Source organism: Emydura macquarii, unplaced genomic scaffold (assembly GCF_026122565.2).
Source record: "Emydura macquarii macquarii isolate MOO-44397 ecotype Brisbane River unplaced genomic scaffold, CSIRO-AGI_Emac_v2 contig_2897, whole genome shotgun sequence".
Taxonomy (NCBI): Eukaryota; Metazoa; Chordata; order Testudines; family Chelidae; genus Emydura; species Emydura macquarii.
Genome location: NW_027133034.1, coordinates 5,708,039 through 5,726,094, shown reverse-complemented (window position 1 = coordinate 5,726,094; position 18,056 = coordinate 5,708,039). Strand labels below are relative to the sequence as shown.

Genomic DNA, 18,056 nt, shown 5'->3' with positions numbered 1-18,056 from the left:
GCAAAGTATTGTTAAAAGATGTTCCAGGCATGAAAAAAATAGGCTACCTTTCCTCTTGAGAACCCTACTCAATTCACAGACATAGGTCCTAATCCTGTAAGACCTCCATTTCCCTAACTCCCTTGCAGTTTAAAAAGAACCATGGGCACGAGAAGCTTGCAGGATTTGACCCATAGTTCCTTCTCTCATTTGTGTAACTTTCCTTTTGTCATGCTCGTTTATATTTGAATAGCTGAAAACATTCAACGAAGAATATAGACTTTAAAATAAAACTACATTCTCATCCTTGACTGGACCAGATTTTTTTCTTAGTGCAACTTCACTAATGTCACTGGAATTGTACTAGCAGAGAATTTAGCCCATTCTATTGTCAATGTCAATTTAGTTATTTGAGTACAACAGATTTTGCGAGCACGTTTGCTAGTATAGCATATACCATTTACTGCAGTGATCCAGATTACCTACTCAGTTTTCATTCCACATACATACATTCCACATACAGGATTGGTTCAATTTAATTTGTTGCAAAAGTTTATTTTCAACAGACTTAATATGGTTGCCATGCAATATTATGCTGATTTTTTACAGTAACTCAGTAAATAACTCATACTACCACAGTAAATTATTTTTAAACAGTGTCAATCAGTCAAGGTAACAACACTCCTCTCTACTGTTATGGCAACTAAATTAAATAGCATTATGTAAATACCATGTAATTATTTTAAAAATTCTATATGTATTGGGATTTCAGTCACATACATTTCACAGAGACCGTATTTACTGCCTATTTTACCAAGGACTAGTACAAGATTTCCCACAGCATTTGTGTTTTAGAGAAGGTTATAATCCTTTTTAACCTTGCCCTCACATCAGTGGCAATTACATTGTCAGTCACTTCAGATGTTTGCTCTCCATATTGTTGTTTATCTAAATTCTATCCAAAATGTGGTATTTAAAAATGCGATTAGATTTCTACTTTTATCTAAAACCAGTCACTTTTGGGTGTAGATATGAGATCTGGTCCCAGATGTACAGTAATACAGCTAATTAAAATATACTATAGAATTATACATTAATGCTGTAAGCAATCAAGTTTTGGATCATTATGGGAAAAACTGTAGTATTGTTTAATATGGTATAGGCTAGTTCTGGAATGAACAGATTAACAAACTCCTACTGGAAAGGTACAGTACTTACCAGATAGGAGTTTAAATTGTATTTTGCTACATCATCATCACCTGTTCTGAAAATGAGGACACTGTCAACAAGCCACAGACATACATCACACAAGTCAGTGAAGGAAGTGTTTGCAAGGAGTAAAATGCTGAGTTCATACAGTAGGCCCAGCTGTGCATGTGCTATATTGCGCTTTCCTTTGAATGTTTTTATGCTGATCTGCGTATTTACTAGGGCCTTTTACCTAAAGGAGTGTGTGGGCATACCAATGTATACATGTCTTTCAAATGTAAGAGTGGTGAGCACTGAAACTTATATTTAAATTGACTGAAAGATTTACCAGAAAGCTAAGATGCACTTTTCTCTCACACAAAAAGAAATCATACAACTGAGTGGGATTTTTTTTTTATGGGCATTGAGTTATTAAAACCCAGCTCATACTTTTTCATGTGTCAAGTGGATTCGGTTACTAGGTCACATTTCATACTAAGGGTATATTTATGAATAGTTTATAAAGAATTAGTAAATGATTAATAGGTGTTTTAATAAATGGCTAATCAACTATTATAGATTGTTATAGAGTCCAATAGTTTAATGGGTGCCATGTTCATGTACAGCACCTATAGATGTGCTTATAACCACTATAACACTTCTATTCGTGCTTGTAACAAACTTCTAACAATTACTAATCATTCATGAATTATTTATAAACGTAATCTTAATATAAAGTGGGACCAGTTGCCTAAGTACCCATGTGCATCTTGATGATACCCACATGGCTGGATATGGCAGCCCTGACCTTCTTGTGCTAAGAGATGGAACATGTATGTGCTAAAATGGAACGTGTCCAGTATTAAATTAATTTAAATTTGAAAAATAATGGATCTCTTTGAGAAATTATATTATATGCATATTGCATATATGTAGGTGTGTATGCGAATATATGTATGTATATGCGTAGAAAATATGCTCAAATAATTATTTCCTTAAAGTAAGATTATCTTGTTGAAACGTGCAGGTCTCTCTTTCCACCACCTTCACTAGTAACAATTGTATCTCCTGTCTATTTAACAGCATACTTAGAAGCAGAAATATTCATCTGTAATTAAATTTTAGAAGTAGAGGCAGGTGGTATCCACTTTCAATAACATTCCAAAATCAGGAACATAAGGCTAGCCTCTCACAATTAAATCTACAAGATCTAGAAGAATGAAAATAGTTTAGATTTTTAGCAAATGTCTCACAACTGATAAATGCAAAAAAATCCCAAATCAAAACAACAACAACAAAACCCAACAACCTAAAGAGAAAAAACAGCAAGGCACAGTTAATTTGAGCTTGCAAAGTGAACCCTGCTGCTGTCTATAATAGAAGATGGAACTTGGGGCTAGATTTCAGTGAGTAACACCACAATCAGACATCATGACAAGACAGACAGAAAAGGTAAATTTATGAATATAGATTTTTATTACTCGGGTCCTTTGTTATCCTTGAAGTTCCAGCTGCATGTGTTAGAAAACTGTAGGCTATTCTGTACTGTATTCCAAATTCACTTTGTCAAGAGTCAGGAAATGTACACACTCCCAAATGATTGATGAATGGGGGTGAGGGCAGTTGGAGACAGGGGAATATTTGTCCTCTGCTGCAGAGCTCTTTGTTTATGATGTACTCTAGCCCTCCTAAATTAGCAACTGGACATGTAAATGGTCCCTGCCCGCTGGGCTAACGAGGCACAAGACTTATGCTGGACTAATATTTTGAACACTGCAGAGTGCCTTCTCCAGCTTCGCACCTGCAGATGCTTGGTAAACTCTCCTCCTTTGAACAGCTGTTCTCCACAGGGGTTCCAGCAACTGCCTGGCAGCTGGGAGAAGTAACTGTGGAGGAACTCCAGACAGCTGAAACTGACTTCATCACAGCAGTCAGACAGTTCCTACCACCCATTTGCATTCCAGTATGAAGAAAACAAATGCTCCTACGAAGTGGTCTGGGGCAGACAGGCATTCTGAAAGCCTTCTCATCTATATCTGTTAAGTCAAAGGGATCTTTCATAAGAAAGTAGATAATTATATCTACCCTCTCTAAAGGCATTGTTTTCCTTAAATCTTACCTCCATAAATTCATCTCTTACATTGCCTCATTAAAGCTAATTTATGAGGTAACATGGAACTCAAACACAGTTTGATCTAAAATGTGAGCATGCCATCTCTGCTCATAGGATGGTTGCATGCAGAACCGGAAAGATAACACCTCCATTGAAGGAAATAGGCCTGACTACAACCACCCTCATCTTTGATATACAGAACTTGCCCACAGATTCTACAGGTACCAGCATGCAATGGTCCATCTTCATCTGAACAGATATGTCAGGGCTTGAGGTTCCACCTGCTGCACCAACTCAAACTGTGTTATTTGTGCAAATGGTTGTTTGTTTAAAACCCCCACTTTTCTATTTAACTTGCAGAAAATCTTCAGGAGGCCTCGGTGCCGCTGCATGAATGAACACAGCACCATAATATGGACTTCTTTATATCTATTAGCAATGTATGTCAGAAGAGTGTTCTTTGTTTCAGGCACAAGTAGGGATGGTGAAGCTGGTGAGGGAGACAGAAGCAAGGCAATATATCAATATATCAAGTAGGTCAAATTCATCCCCGGTGAACCTCCATTGAAGTCAATGGTATAACACCAGTGATGAACTGGGTCCAGAGATCCCAAGGCTACAAAAGTGACCATTCATCTTGAGCAGCTGAGACAAATCCATGTGAAGGGAGCAAAATTCTTCAGAGCCATCCTCTGATCTGCCAAAGTTGAATTCATCTCCCTTCTTCCTTCCTAATTTATTCAAAACATAATTTACTGGGGCATTCAGCTAGATCCTAAATTTGACCCCATCCATTTGTCATCTTAAATTTCCTTCACCCCCCCCCCACCTCTTCCACTTTTCAGTAGTAATCCAGCTTCAACTAACATTAGTTTGCAACAAAAATTAAACAAAATATTGAGTGTTAAAATCTGATAGATAGCTACAGGTACACTAGTAATGCGAGGCATACACAGGTTCTCATACTAATCCAGCAGTGATCTCAGGCCTGATCTAAAAGGTCTGCCTCTTTATAGAGGTAGGATATTTTGCACTTTATCCGTTTTACAAGTTCATCTTTGGGCATCTTCCGAGATTGGGTTTAGAAGAAGGAACGGCACAATGTCTATTCAGAAGAGAGTAGGGCAGGGGCAAAGCTAAAGAAGGAAAGTGCCAAATAGCAGCCTAGGGATGGGAGATAATTATTCCAGAGGCTGGTTCATCCTTGTGGGCTGGGGACAGATAGGTAATTGTTTTCTTTTGTTTCTCATGTATTTTATGGCATTGCTGTAGGGTCAATTTAGGTGTTAGTGGAGAGGGGTTCTGGGTGCTGTGGCTCTACAACAAAAGTGGTGCTGTCCTCTCCGCTTCTTTCTAATTTACATCTAAAATGCAACACTTTATGAAGTATTTCCAGAGTAGGTTTTAATATGTTAATGACAGATGGGCCAGTCCAAAAAAACTAAATGGCCCTTTATAAAGAAAAGGGCTTCCTCTTCCATTTCTAATCACCAAGAGTTTTTATTAAATGATATTGCAAGTGACATTAGATTACAGGACCCCATATTTAGTGAGAGATGGAGAGTTTTGGCAGAGGGTTTTATTTACAAAATGTACTGATATCAAAGATTTCATTCAAGGAAAAGATAGCAATGGAAAGCACATCCTCTTGTTGTTGGACAGAGGTATTATTAATGTCATTGACACGTAAGCATATGAACATAGGGGTCTGGAATTTTGCCACCATGTGGTTAAAAGCTTTCAGTTTCACACTTCTAATGGGCAGCAGCTGTTTTAAATGTAAAGGATGCAATTTAAAGCAAGCAGTGACTTTGGTGGGAGACAAGTGAGCCCACTGCATATTAGCCTCTCCAAATGTTTTTTCCATCTAGATGGTCCTCTGTGGCCTCTTGATTTGAGTGTCTATTGGGCCAAGCCTTGATCTCTCAAAACTATCCTGACTGTGTGCTGCCAAATCCAGTGGGCAATTGTTTTGAAAAGGGGATTCTGTTCCCCTTTTGTCCAAGAGTAGTTACTGTGACTAGCTGAGCCTCATCTTCACCCCAGCCTGCACTCGCTGAGCCTGTATTTTCCTCTTTTGCAGTACATCCAATTTAATCATGTTTAGCACTTTCCAAACAGCAAAGCAGATGTTCCCTGTAATGCAGTTTCTGAAGAATGCATAAAAAGCTGAAGCCAGTGACAATGTAATCCACCAAATGCCTGTGAAGGAATCCATAGCGCCGCTGACTAACAAGTTTTCTTACTGACGTCATTTTGGGGGATGCCAACATTAAGAACAAAATATTCAGGGGGGAAAAAAACCCAGAGAGGCCTGGGGGACCTACTCATCAATGCAACAGAAATGACGCAATGACTCTTCATCTAGATCTGGTGGATAAAAGCTACACACATGTAAAATATATATCTGCACTTCTAAGATATTTAACCAGTAAACTTTCAAATTAAAACCAGATGAGTAATGGTGAAGCAATGAGATTTTCCCTGGGTTCAGTAAAAACAGCTGGTATTGCTGCTATTAATCATGTGCGTGTGCATGTAAAGGTCTTGTAAGTCTGAGAAAAGTGTCTCAGTCAGGTAGCAGCAATATATGGCAGCCACTGGGATTTCTCTCTGTAGAAAAAAAACCAAAATGATTTGCTGCCGAGGCATCCTGGTTTTACCCAGGCACTTGCATGGACTTATTCTGGCGTACCAATGACTAGTGTATGAAAAATCAAGCATTGCTTCTTTCTACCCTAACTAAAGATGTTAAATAATAACAAAAACAACTCTTTCCTGTATGACAAAATGCCATTTAAAAAAACACACACAATTCAATAGCCACAACACTAAATTCAATGTCCCTAAATTGTAGGGTTTATTCTCTGCCTATTAAAAGAAAATAAACAAGATTTCCAATAATCTGAAAGCCCTCCGTCCACCCACTTTTGAACCTACTCTAAGGAAAGGATTGTTAGGGGCTGTAGTTCATTTGTCAGTCCTGGCTTCCGCAAAATACAAATATTATTTGTTATTAGAATCCTAGACTGTGAATTGATGTCAACTGAATCAGACTGGGAAGCTAATATTTCTCAGAAGCCTGCATGAGAAAGGGATTTTTGGTGTGTCTGTGTGTGATAGTATTTGCTCTTTCATGAATAATTTGTTTCTGGAAAAGGGCAGAATATGAAAGGCCTTTCAGAGTCTTTGTTTTGATGGTAGCATTCTGATAACAGTGCAGGATAGGAAGCAGTCTCACATTTCTATCTTTTATACATATATATCTTTTGCATCATTTCTGTTTCACTTGCAAGCTCAGAAAATGATTGCCTTTTAAGAAGAAAGGGTTACAAATAGGATGATTGCATTAAATTCTGTACCTTTTCCACATACCAATCATCACAAGAGGTGAGCTGTGAACATTGGAATGTCTTTATCTCCCACTGGCAATGAGTCAGCTGCAACCCACGAAAGGCTAGATCCTAAAGTGAGCTCTGGTAAAACCCAAGGTTTTATACCAACTTATTTTACTTGGATATTATTTGGGCGGCTTTAGAATTTTTCATCCTGAAGCTTCCATGGAAGAACCACCACACACAAACTGGATAGAAGAGTAAGGGGAGCCTCCTTCAAACAGAAAACCAAACCACACGTTTTAACTGTTTAGATGGACAGAGTCCGTCTCTGTAGAGGTCAAACAAAGACGTAGGTTCTGTGTGGCACATGCAGCTGTACCTATCAATGTTATTTCTAAGGCACTGATAACGATGGTGATAATCTCACCACTGAAAATATTAGAAAGAAGCTAAAGAATTCCGAACAAACAGTGATTTCCCTCTCCGCACCATGTGCGAATGTGTATGCTTGAAGGGTTTTTTGGGGAAAGTTTTTAGTGAGAAGGAGGCTCTTGCACTTCAATCTGAACAAAATCATATTTGGAATCAATCTGTCTCTTCTACCCAGGAGTTCCACAGCTAGCATTCTGCCGCTATGAATGCTCAGGTGCCCGCATCTAAGAGTTGATCCCTGGCTCTTTACATCTGCATTGTCCCAATGGAGCTCAACTGTCTTGGAAGACCAGGACTTTTGAGGCCACCTCTGAAGTAGCCAGGTTCCAGTTAGTTAAAGGCTTTGTAGATAAGGGTTAGTACTTCAATTTTTTTTTTTTTTCTGAAATGAATGAAGAGCCGATGGAGTTCACAAAGCAGTGCACGGATGAGATGTGCTAGTGTCGGCTGCTATTGCTAGGGAGGCATGCTGCACTAAGTTCAGCCTTTGTGTAGTAACTGCATTCAATCGTAGGCAGAATTACCGTTGACTAAAGCAGTGAGTCACCAAGGCAAAAGTGTTGATTATCCTTGCATGAGAAGAAAGGGTACATTTTTCTGGCCAGCTGGAGATGCAAGAAAGCATTCCTTGCCACTGTGGCTATTTGCATGTCTGGGAGTAGCAAGGAGTTGGAGGAGGACCCTGAGGTGCCACTCCATTTTGACAATCTGTGATCTGATGAGATGCCCTGGACCACTGATTGGTAGTTCAAGTTTTGATGTGATGAAAGTACTGGCCAGGTCTCTAAAGAGTTTCCCCTTCCTACTGACGGGGTTTAAGCCAACTGCCCGTCTTCCATCTGTTGATGGATGCTGAGGGCAATGATAGTGAGCACATCACTTCTAGGCATTGGGGCATCCTGGTGATGGAAGAACTGCCTCAGAGAAGGAGACGCTCAGTCGGATCTAGATAAAGGAGGTGTCTCCCAGCAGTCTCATATAGAGCTGAAAGAGGAAGGGAAAGAGACGAGTCTTGTGGATCGCTGCATGACAGAGGCCTAGAGACAAACAAGTATCCATCACAACTCTGTGGGAGCAGTGAGATAGGAAAGTGGGTGCACCTGAGAGCTGCCCATTAAAAAAATCTTATATGATAGCCATGTATGATCAACAGTGCAAAACCCGCTCATAACAATAACCACATTTTCTTTCTTATTCTGTCAAGAGCTGGAGGATGACACTTCTATATACACTGGCAGAAGAGAAAATTGGAAGGCGAATTGATGAGGAAAACAATTACAGAGGTGTTAGGGTACTTTGTCCTATGTTTGTTATTTGGGAGGAAGAGTTAAGGAAGGAGAAATGAATAATTAAGTATTAATTGTCTATAGAAGCCTTTCCCCATGCAGCTACCTCCTATAATATTCAGACTACCAAAATTTCTTTTGTAACTGTGTTGATCTCACAGCTGGGGAGGGATTCTGTCAAAAACCACTGCACCCTGCTCTAAAGATGACAGTCTAACAGCTTTGCTCTAGTCCTTTATGATACAGAAATGACTACAGTCCTCACAGGTAATTATCACTTCATTTCCCCCTTCCCTCCCCCCCAAAGTAATTAGGTGCCTGTGATTGTTAACACTCCTACAGCAATTATTTGACTCCTCTCTATTGAAGCTACAATCTGACTCCAGACTCTGAGCTCTGACTGGAGTGCAAAATTGCATAGGATTACTGTACCTGTTAGCCAATAGCTGTGACTTCGTTCCAGAAGGAGAGGTTAAGTAAATTGCCAAGTCTCCACGCCGAGGATGGGTGATAGTGATGCGCACAACCACATGCTCCAAGTAGATCACATGGTGGTTGGGATTATCTGAACAGCCAGTTGCTTTGTATATTGAGCGGACATAGCTGTCGGGCCGTATTGTTCTGTAACATAAACATATACCAACAGCAAAGTTGTTTCAGGCTTGCTTTCTGGAGCATGGAACAAAATCATCCTTATATGGCACTTGTTGGTCAGTGTTAGACTACTATTTTTTTAGTTTAAAAAAGAAAACTTTAGCATTACCTTAGTTACCAGGCATGGATAGCTATTAGTGACCAGCTGAGATTTGTTGATGGCATCAGAGAATGTCACAGGACCACAGCTTGTTGTTAATTCCCAGAAATGCCTGGCTCCATAGTTGTGGCTTAAATAATATTGACTATTATGTATTAGATAGTGAATATCATTAACAAACAGTGGATCAGATCCTCAGTTAGTATAAACTGGCATAGCTTCCCTGAAGTGTGCTAATTTGCAGCAGCTGAGGATCTAGCCCATGAAATACATCTATCATTTAAGTACATCATTCATTTTTAATGGATTTAGTGCTTTGGAAGTGTGCCTGAAGGCTGATATTCACTTTGTATCCACAGAACCGGCTGGGCACATACAGTGAGAAAACAAACTTCCCCCAGCACTGCCCTGCCAACGTGCCTCAGGTTATGTCTAGACTGATGGCAGCAAATTCACTGCCGTCAGATCGATTTATCCAGATCAATTGAATGGAAATGGAGACTTGCTCAGTCGATCCGGAAATCGACGCTATTAATCCACCTCCGCCAGGTGGAGTAACGCTGCGTTGACGGAAGCACATTTCCCATTGGCACAGCGATCGGCACACCGCAGTAAGTAAGAGTTAGGAAGTCTACTCTACGTAGCTTGCATATTTCCCGTCGATTGCTGCCGAACTTGGCGGCAAGCATAGACATAGGCTCAATCATGTTTTGTAGAGACCTCCTCTAAGTGAAAAGAAAGGGCTGCTCAGTTGCCAGATCCATTCGGTTAGACTCTTTTCTGAGATTATCAGGGAAGGAATGATGTCATGTGGATTTTTTAATGATGAGGACACTGGTCTACTAGACACGGGACTGAAACCACAAACTCGCTTTACATAAGCCACCAATGTGCTTTCTGCAAACAGCTTTCTGATGAAAACCACTAGTCACTACTCACCTGGGCTGGAAACTTATTAGCAATCTAGAGGCTCCTTTTCCCACTACCAACACCCAGACCCATCCCGGCAGCCTTTTTTATACATGAATGTTTTGGGTTATTCCTTAAATTGGCCCCTTTCCTAGTATTAAATAGCGTAAGTCTGACAAGAAAGGTGGTTAGCATCCTGTCTGCAGCAAAGGGGGCTTGACTAGATGACCTCTTTATGTCCCTTCCAGCCTTACATTTCTATGATTCTATGATATATCAAGTTCAGGATAGCTTTCATAGGAGCAAATCAAAGAGAGCACAAGGAAAGGTATATTGTATCAATTCCTTCACATGTAACTATATGAACCAGTGTTTATAATGTGTATTACTTGGCTTGCTGATCTGTGTTCTCCACACACACATGCTGTTGAGGGACTGTTGTCCATTTTTCTGCTTCCATCACCATAGCTTCGGCATCCATCAGTCCAAATCCATATAGGTGGCTCACTGTAAAATGTAAACAGAATGGTTACAATCATGACATAGCACATTGCTGTTTTGCTAACAAAATGGCATCATTAGTCACTGCAGTCATCAGCTAAAGGCTACTGCTTCCTCTTCTTCATTCCTTTTGCTCAGGGGCACCCAAAGGTTCCTCACCAAGAACTGCTCTGGCAATAAGGACTATACCGAATTTGCACAAAGTAGAACATATTGCAACTGGTTCAGATCTTCATTGCAGATGTGGCCAATAGAGACTACAGATCCTAGCACGCATTGCTTCATCATGAATTGGGTAGCCCAGACATTGTACAACGCCATGGAGTGCAACTACCTTACAGATTACCCTTCCGTCACCTGCTTTAATTCAACCCAGTCTTCTCCCATGAGCCCGAAAACAAATGTTAGAAGGTGGAAGGAGCCAGAAGTGTGATATCTCTGACAACCACAGACACACTCTGAAGGTGGCTGACTCACTTGGCTTTTGTGATTTACACACGGCCAGACTGTGGCATTTAGACACTGGTACAACCCCTTCCTTGCTGCCCTGTGCACAGGGGGAGTGTGGCTGTTTCCTCATTCTCTCTCATATGGTGCAGTATATTCTCCTGTGCAGCCAGCCAGCTCTACCCTCCACTCCTGGGGTAGTTTGTGCAAGGAGGGAGAAATCACTGTACTTCCCCAGCTTCAGGGTCTAAAGTCATCCCTGGACCTTGAGCAGGGTGAAAAGCAGAGGAAGGGAAAGCTCCTTGCTCCATTCTCTCTGCACACCCGCATAGGACCAGTAACAATGGAGCCCATAGAGCAGTTATGACTACGAACTCCTTGCACTCCTCTAAAACTAACAGTTTTAAAGACAAAAACTATCATGCTGCAGACTGTTCACAGTAAACAATTGCCTCCCTGTGAGAAAATCAGTTTCCTTTCATATCTAGTAATTAATTTTAACATCTCAGAAGAAGGCTTAAAAACTTTATCTTTCCTCGTTTTAGGTGAAGCTGTGATTGAACCCCAAAGCATAAAATACATGGAGGCCATGAGAGGTGTGGCAGACTTTCTCCCCTCCTCTGCTAGCTTTCGTTTTTGACGTTTTTAAGTGATAGTCTGTGAATATGAACTTGATCTCCTTGTCATTTCACATACCTACTCTGAAAGGATAGAAAGATACTTTCTTTTTTTTTTTTAAATGAAGAACATAAAATGTCTAGCACTTAAAAGGGTTTAGGAATAAGCAGCTTCATGGCATGCACTGAAAGTTTCACTCACTGATCTGTTAATCAGCTGTGAATTTGTTTTAGTTCCAATCAAAACAGGAGCTTGCAAGTGGATTTTGATTAATTAGAAGGGACTGCAAACAACAATGACCATCAGTCACAGCTACAGCTTTTGGGTGGAGGTAGTGGAAGAAGGGAATGGCAGCAAGTTCTTTTAAAACAAAACACTGCATGGATAAATCAATTTAGACTGCTACCACAGACAATACTACAGACGAACTCTCAGAAAAACATAAATTCTGCTTTAATCTCTAATGTGACATGGCACGGGATAAGTCTTTCCAGATACACTTTGCAAAGGGTTTATGAAAACAGCCTCTAATCAGTGCCAAACCAGAACTCAAAAGATTGCATCTAACCTTCCTCACTCCCCCCTCCCTCACAAAAATACCCCAACCTTGTTAAATAAATGATAGTTCAAAGTATTAAATGGATCTGTGTTTAAAGATCACATCTTCCTAATATGGCAATATCTAATGCTGGCTGAAACTGCCAACCCAAGAGGGCTCTTCAATAGAAAATCCTGAGAGGGATAATGACTGCAGAATGGACTGTTATTCTTCTGATCTCCTTCCCCAAACTCAAGTGCACATAATATGGAAACGTGAATTCTAAGAGAGCTCTTCTAATGATTGGGTAGCCAGCATTTCTGGATAAAACAAACAAACAGAAAAATGACTCCAGAGTGTATAACAGATTCATGGATTCCAAAGCCAGAAGGGACAATTGTGATGATCTTGTCTGACCTCGTGTAACACAGCCCTAGAACTTCCCCCAAAATAATTCCTAGAGCCTATCTTTTAGAAAAAAATCCAATCTTGATTTAAAGATTGCCATTGATGGAGAATCCACCACAACCCTTGGGTCTTTGTTTCATATGGTTAATTAGCCTCATTGATAAAGAGTCATGCCTTATTTCCAATCTGAATTTGTCAAGCTTCAACTTCCAGCCAATGGATTGCGTTATACCTTTCTCTGCTAGATCATTATTAAATATTTGTTCCCCATGTAGGCACTTACACACTGTAATCAAGTCCTCATTTTAAGCTAAATAGATTGAGCTCCTTGAGTCTATCACTAAAAAGGCATGTGTTCTAATCCTTTAATCATTCTTGTGGCTATTTTCTGAATTGTTATTAATCTATCACCACCCTTCTTGAATTGTGGGCACCAGAACCTGACAGAGTGGTCTAGCAGTGGTTGCACCAGTGCCAATAGAGGTAAAATAACCTCTCTACTCCTATATCAGACTCCTCTGTTTATACAGCCAAGGATTGCTTTAGACTTTTGGGCCTTGGTGTTGCACTGGGAACTCATGTTCAGGTGATTAAACAACATGACCCCCCAAATCTTTTTCAGAGTCACTCCTTCCCAGGACAGAGTCCCCCATTGTGTAAGTATAGCCTACATTCTTTGCTCCAGATGTACACTTTCGCATTTAGCCATACTAAAAGACATATTTTTTGCTTGTTTACCAAGTGATCCAGATCACTCTGAATCAACGACCTGTCCATTTCATTACTAACAAGTCTTCCAAGTTCTGTCATCTGTGAACTTTATCAGTGATGATATTATGATTTCTCCCAGGTCATTGATAAATATGTTGAATAGCAGAAGGCCAAGAACAGATCCCTGTGGGACTCCACTAGAAATGCACATGCTTGACAGTGGTACCCCTTTTACAATTACATTTTGAGACCATATCAGTTTGCACGCATTAAATATATTAAAAGCTGGCTATATTAATTTTATATTGTTCTAACTTTTTAATCAAAATGTTGTGTGGTACCAGGTCAAATGCCTTAGAGAAGTCTAAGTATATTATGTCAACACAATTATTTTTATCAACCAAATTTAGAATCTCATCAAAAACAGATATCAAGATAGTTTGACAGGATCTATTTTCCATAAACTCATGTTGATTGGCATTCATTATATTACTTTCTTTTAATTCTTTCTTAATTGACTCCAGTATCAGCTGCTCCATTATCTTGCCCTGTTTTGATGCCAGACTGACAGACCTATAATTACCTGGGTCATCCCATTTACATTTTTAATATGGAGACAACATTGGCTTTCTTCCTGACTTCTGAAACTTCCCCCAGTGATTCAAGAGTTATGAGCAAGGTCTTTTAAAACTCTTAGATAAAAGTTATCTGTACCTGCCAATTTTAAAATGTCAGACTTAAGTAGATGCTGTTTAACATACTCCCGAGATCTATAGATTTCGCCTTGTGTCCCTTTGCTTCCCTCATCAATTTTCTACAATTCCTAGCTTCTGATTTATATTAATTACTATTAACTTTCCCTTTCTTCCATTTGTTATACATTATTTTTTAATTTTTTATTGCTGCCTTCACTTCCCATCTAAACCAGGTAAGCATTTTAAACAATTGAGCCTTCTTTATCAATTGTGGCTTTCTGGGCATTTAGTAAAGTGTTCTTCAACAATTCCCAATTATAATTCACATTTTTTTCATTAAATTTTTCATTACAGATAATTTTGGCTCATAATTGTTTTCAGCTTTTTGAAATTGGCCCCTTTAAAGCACCAAGTATATATATTATTGATTTAGACTTTCTTCTGTTTGCACATTACAGATGTGATCAACTCATGATACTTGTACCTAAGCTACAAATAATTTTTATTTTTGAGATCAGTTCCTCTTTGTCCAGATGAGGTCTAACATAGAATTCCCTTGTGTTGGTTGCATACTTTTTGAGCTAGGAAATTGTCATTTGTAATATTTAGAAATTCCACGGATGTTTCAGTATTGGTAACCCTCAAAGCCCTTCACCAAGACTTATGAATACTTTTTACTGCAAAATACTGCAAATGTCTACTACAAAAATAAATGGACAAGGAAAAAGGTTCGTCAATACTATATGTAAAAAAAGCATGGGCTGAGAAATTCCTCATTTCATAAATGCAGCTACTGGAGTTTATGAGGTTAAGTGAAAAAGCTCTTGAGTGTAGGTGTCTTCTTGGAAAAAAAAGAGGACCTTTTAATCAGTGTACAATTAACCAATTATCCATTTTTATACTGTGCCCATCACTGATTAGGTAAGATCCTACTTAGCAAACTCACACTGTTCACCTGGACTAGGACCAGCTGTATGGGTGGAAGTGGTTCCCTGTTTATCAATTACGCAGAGGTAATTGGTATAGTACCAGGTTCCAACAGGAAGGAATCAGGTCTGTGTTAGTGCCCCCATATTGCTTAATAGAGAAATCTTTGGGATGTAGCTTTTTGCTCCCAGGAGAAGCAACTGGTGCTCACTCTGGTGCACAACTGATATGTTGTGACAGGAGGAGGGCAGACCTTTACTCACTCCACACCCTTCCACACCCACTCCTGACTCAGCTGTGTGGGAGCAGAAGTAGCAGGGTTTGGTGACGGCAGTTCAAGGCCATAAAGGGGCTTCTAACATCCCTGCTGAGGCAGGTCTCCAGCTGAGTCCAGCGTGATTTCCTCCACCACACTTACACACTGCTGAGCTTCTTGAGGAACCAGAGACTGATTATTTACACTTTAAAAAACAGCAGGTTTAAAATATTTACAGAACAACCCCACCCCCCACCATCTTTCCTACCTTTAAAACCGATTTTTAAAATGAAGTTGTGCTCTTTCGTCCCTCATACGAAGAGATTATCAATCAAGGTGATGGGGCCTATGTCAATTGTCCATCACTATCATTATACTTAATGTTTAAACTCTTTTGTATGGAAGAGGAGAAGTAAGTAAGAGATTCTGCACCTGTTTTTATATACGGACACACACACCTTTAAACACAAGTACATACTTCCTTGACAAACATCCCGTCCAAATCAAGTCAGTGGTGCGACTAAAGACTTCCACGTGGAAACCTTCCGGGCAGCTGACATTTGGCAGCTTGCACTTCAAAGCCTTTGATCAAGTGGGTTTGGCTAGCAGCTGCAGGTAGTGAGACAGCTGCAGGTAGCGAGACAGGGCCATCATTTTCAGACGCCAAATAACCACCATTTAGGAAAACGTTACAGAGTTAACAAAAGTAGCTGATCCCCTCCATCATCAAGAAAAGCAGGTTTAATCTCCTTTCCCACTGCCTTCAAACCGCACCCCCTCATTTGTGCCACAAACTGCCTCATTTGTGTTACAAACTCTCCTGCTGCTGCTGCTGTGTCTGACAGTAACCAATTTCTGGGGTCTCCAAGAGTGGTAAAAAATTACTCGGCCAGCACATACGGGGCCAGGCATGCCGTTGGGGTAACATCTAGAGCTATAATTGCCATTGGTAAAGAGAGTGGGCTCACTTCTGCTAACCCAGGTAGGAAAACAGCATTCGCAAGGTAATCATGACGTGTTGTCTTTGCTGTCCAGTGAAGGCTGATCCAGGTGCAGTGTAAGAGCCCGGCACACCCTACATTAGGTGAGGCACACCATAATTACTAGGAATTAATATTGAGCTCATTTGACTTTATGGCTCTGCCCGTGGTGGAGGTGGTGTGGAGATGGCCCTCCAGAGGGAGAGCTTCGGGGAGATTACTGCCTCATTGATGGAGAAGAGGAACATGGAATGGAAGCAACCCTGCTGCTGCACTACTTCAGTAGCACAGTGCACTCCCCCCTACATGCCCCATCAAGTCTGCCGGTCAATGCATAGGGAGCCCACAGTCCTGTCCCCTCCCCACTCCCTCTGACGAAATTATGCTGCAGGGTGTGTTGGGAGGAAGGACTCTCTGAGCTGAGCGTCTGCACCTGTGTTCCACTGCTGCTCAGGGCTGCAGAGGGCAGAAGTGTCCCTTGCGCCATTTCTCTCCAAACGCACTCACGTGTAACTTGGCCCACTTTTGTTTATACACGGCTGTGCACAGATTTTGTTTACACACAGGTGTGCACAGATTTTGTTTACACACGGCTGTGCACAGATTTTGTTTATATACAGGTGTGCATATTTACATATAAATAGAAGGACAAGTTTAAGGGAAAACTGGGCTCAGAAAGCAAATATTTAATTTTAGTTGATCTCTTTGCTCTTCTTATCATTAAAGGAGAATAACTAACATTTCTAGAGGCTAATGTCCATTTATTTATCCACAGAGCAGCTCCCCCACCCCTCACTATAAAATCAGAGCCCATCCAGCAATGATTAACTGTTTATGATCGTCAGATCTGGCCCAGTTTTTCTTGGAAAGGTAGTTAATCCCTTTATTTGGGGCCAACACTCTCATGCACAGGAGAAGATATTTGATGTTTAGGAAAAGACTGTTCTTGTTGATACATGAAGGTGATGTAAACTGCTGCCCCCTCTGAAGTGCAGCCTTTAAAGGACAGAGTCCATTCCCAGGACTTGATCAAATGCAGAAGTATTAATGGCTGTTATTTATAAATTCAGTTATAATTCAAAATCATGTATAGTCCCTAAGTGAATTAGGCCACAGTGAAACAACATTGAAAGTACTTATAATGTCTAATATAGCTAAACAGAATTTAAGTTATGCTGCCAACATTTTGTCCTTGCCCATTTTAATGAAATGAGTTCTTCTGATCAGGACTTCTCACTGATAGATTAGATACTATAAGTACTCCTGATTATTATATCCATCTTCAGATACTTGACTGACAGAAACAAATGAAACAATTAAATGGGATGCAGAATGTCTTCTTCTCATTTGATATTATCCAGCAATTGTCACTATCCCTTTTAATTTTCCAATCCCTGAAAACAGCTTTGAAAGTATCGTGGAATTGCATAATATTCATGTTGGTGCATGCTTCATACTACCAATATTAAATCAAAGACACAGGTGGCAGTATGAGAGTTTAGAAATACACCTGAGAGAAGAGCCTCAACTGGTGTTAATTGTTAATGAATTTACACCAGCTGTGGATCTGGCCCCTAATCTCATCCAAAGCCTCTGGTATGTATCCAGCCAGCTGGAATCTGCAAAATTACTTGCCTGAAATGTCACTCTATACAGCATATGTCTGTGCTTTCTAGATGTTGCTTAGCTAGATAGGGAGAAATAAAATCATAGGATTTTTCCATGCAATTTTGGATTGGTTTTGTTATTCTGGACCCTGGCATTTATATAAATCTCACTGAAAACCAGATGAGCACAGAGTAATCTGTACTGAAATACTTTAAAATGCACCACTATGCTAAATATTTAACTGAATCTGAATTTGTTTCCACAGCTGTATTGGTGCTGTGCATGCTTACCAGACAGAGGTGCAAGTGTAACTAGCACCGGTGAAAGTAAACAGGAACACTATTACACTTGATTAGGAAATTCTGCAG

The 18,056-nt window shown here is 40.1% G+C and overlaps 1 protein-coding gene across 4 annotated transcripts in view; it reads right to left on the bottom strand.

Moving 5' to 3' along the window:
- The window catches only part of PCSK5 (proprotein convertase subtilisin/kexin type 5), a 287,773-nt gene that overhangs the window by 98,085 nt on the left and 171,632 nt on the right, over nt 1–18,056 (bottom strand). For 3 of the 4 annotated variants that reach the window (XM_067569064.1, XM_067569066.1, XM_067569065.1), the window contains exons 11-12: nt 10,389–10,506; nt 8,769–8,957 (exon numbers count right to left, since the gene is read on the bottom strand). In XM_067569064.1, the coding sequence (XP_067425165.1) occupies nt 8,769–8,957; nt 10,389–10,506 (307 nt within the window). Of the gene's footprint in view, nt 1–2,620; nt 3,771–8,768; nt 8,958–10,388; nt 10,507–18,056 lie in introns of those variants that run through there. The other variant, XM_067569067.1, reaches the window with a different exon arrangement.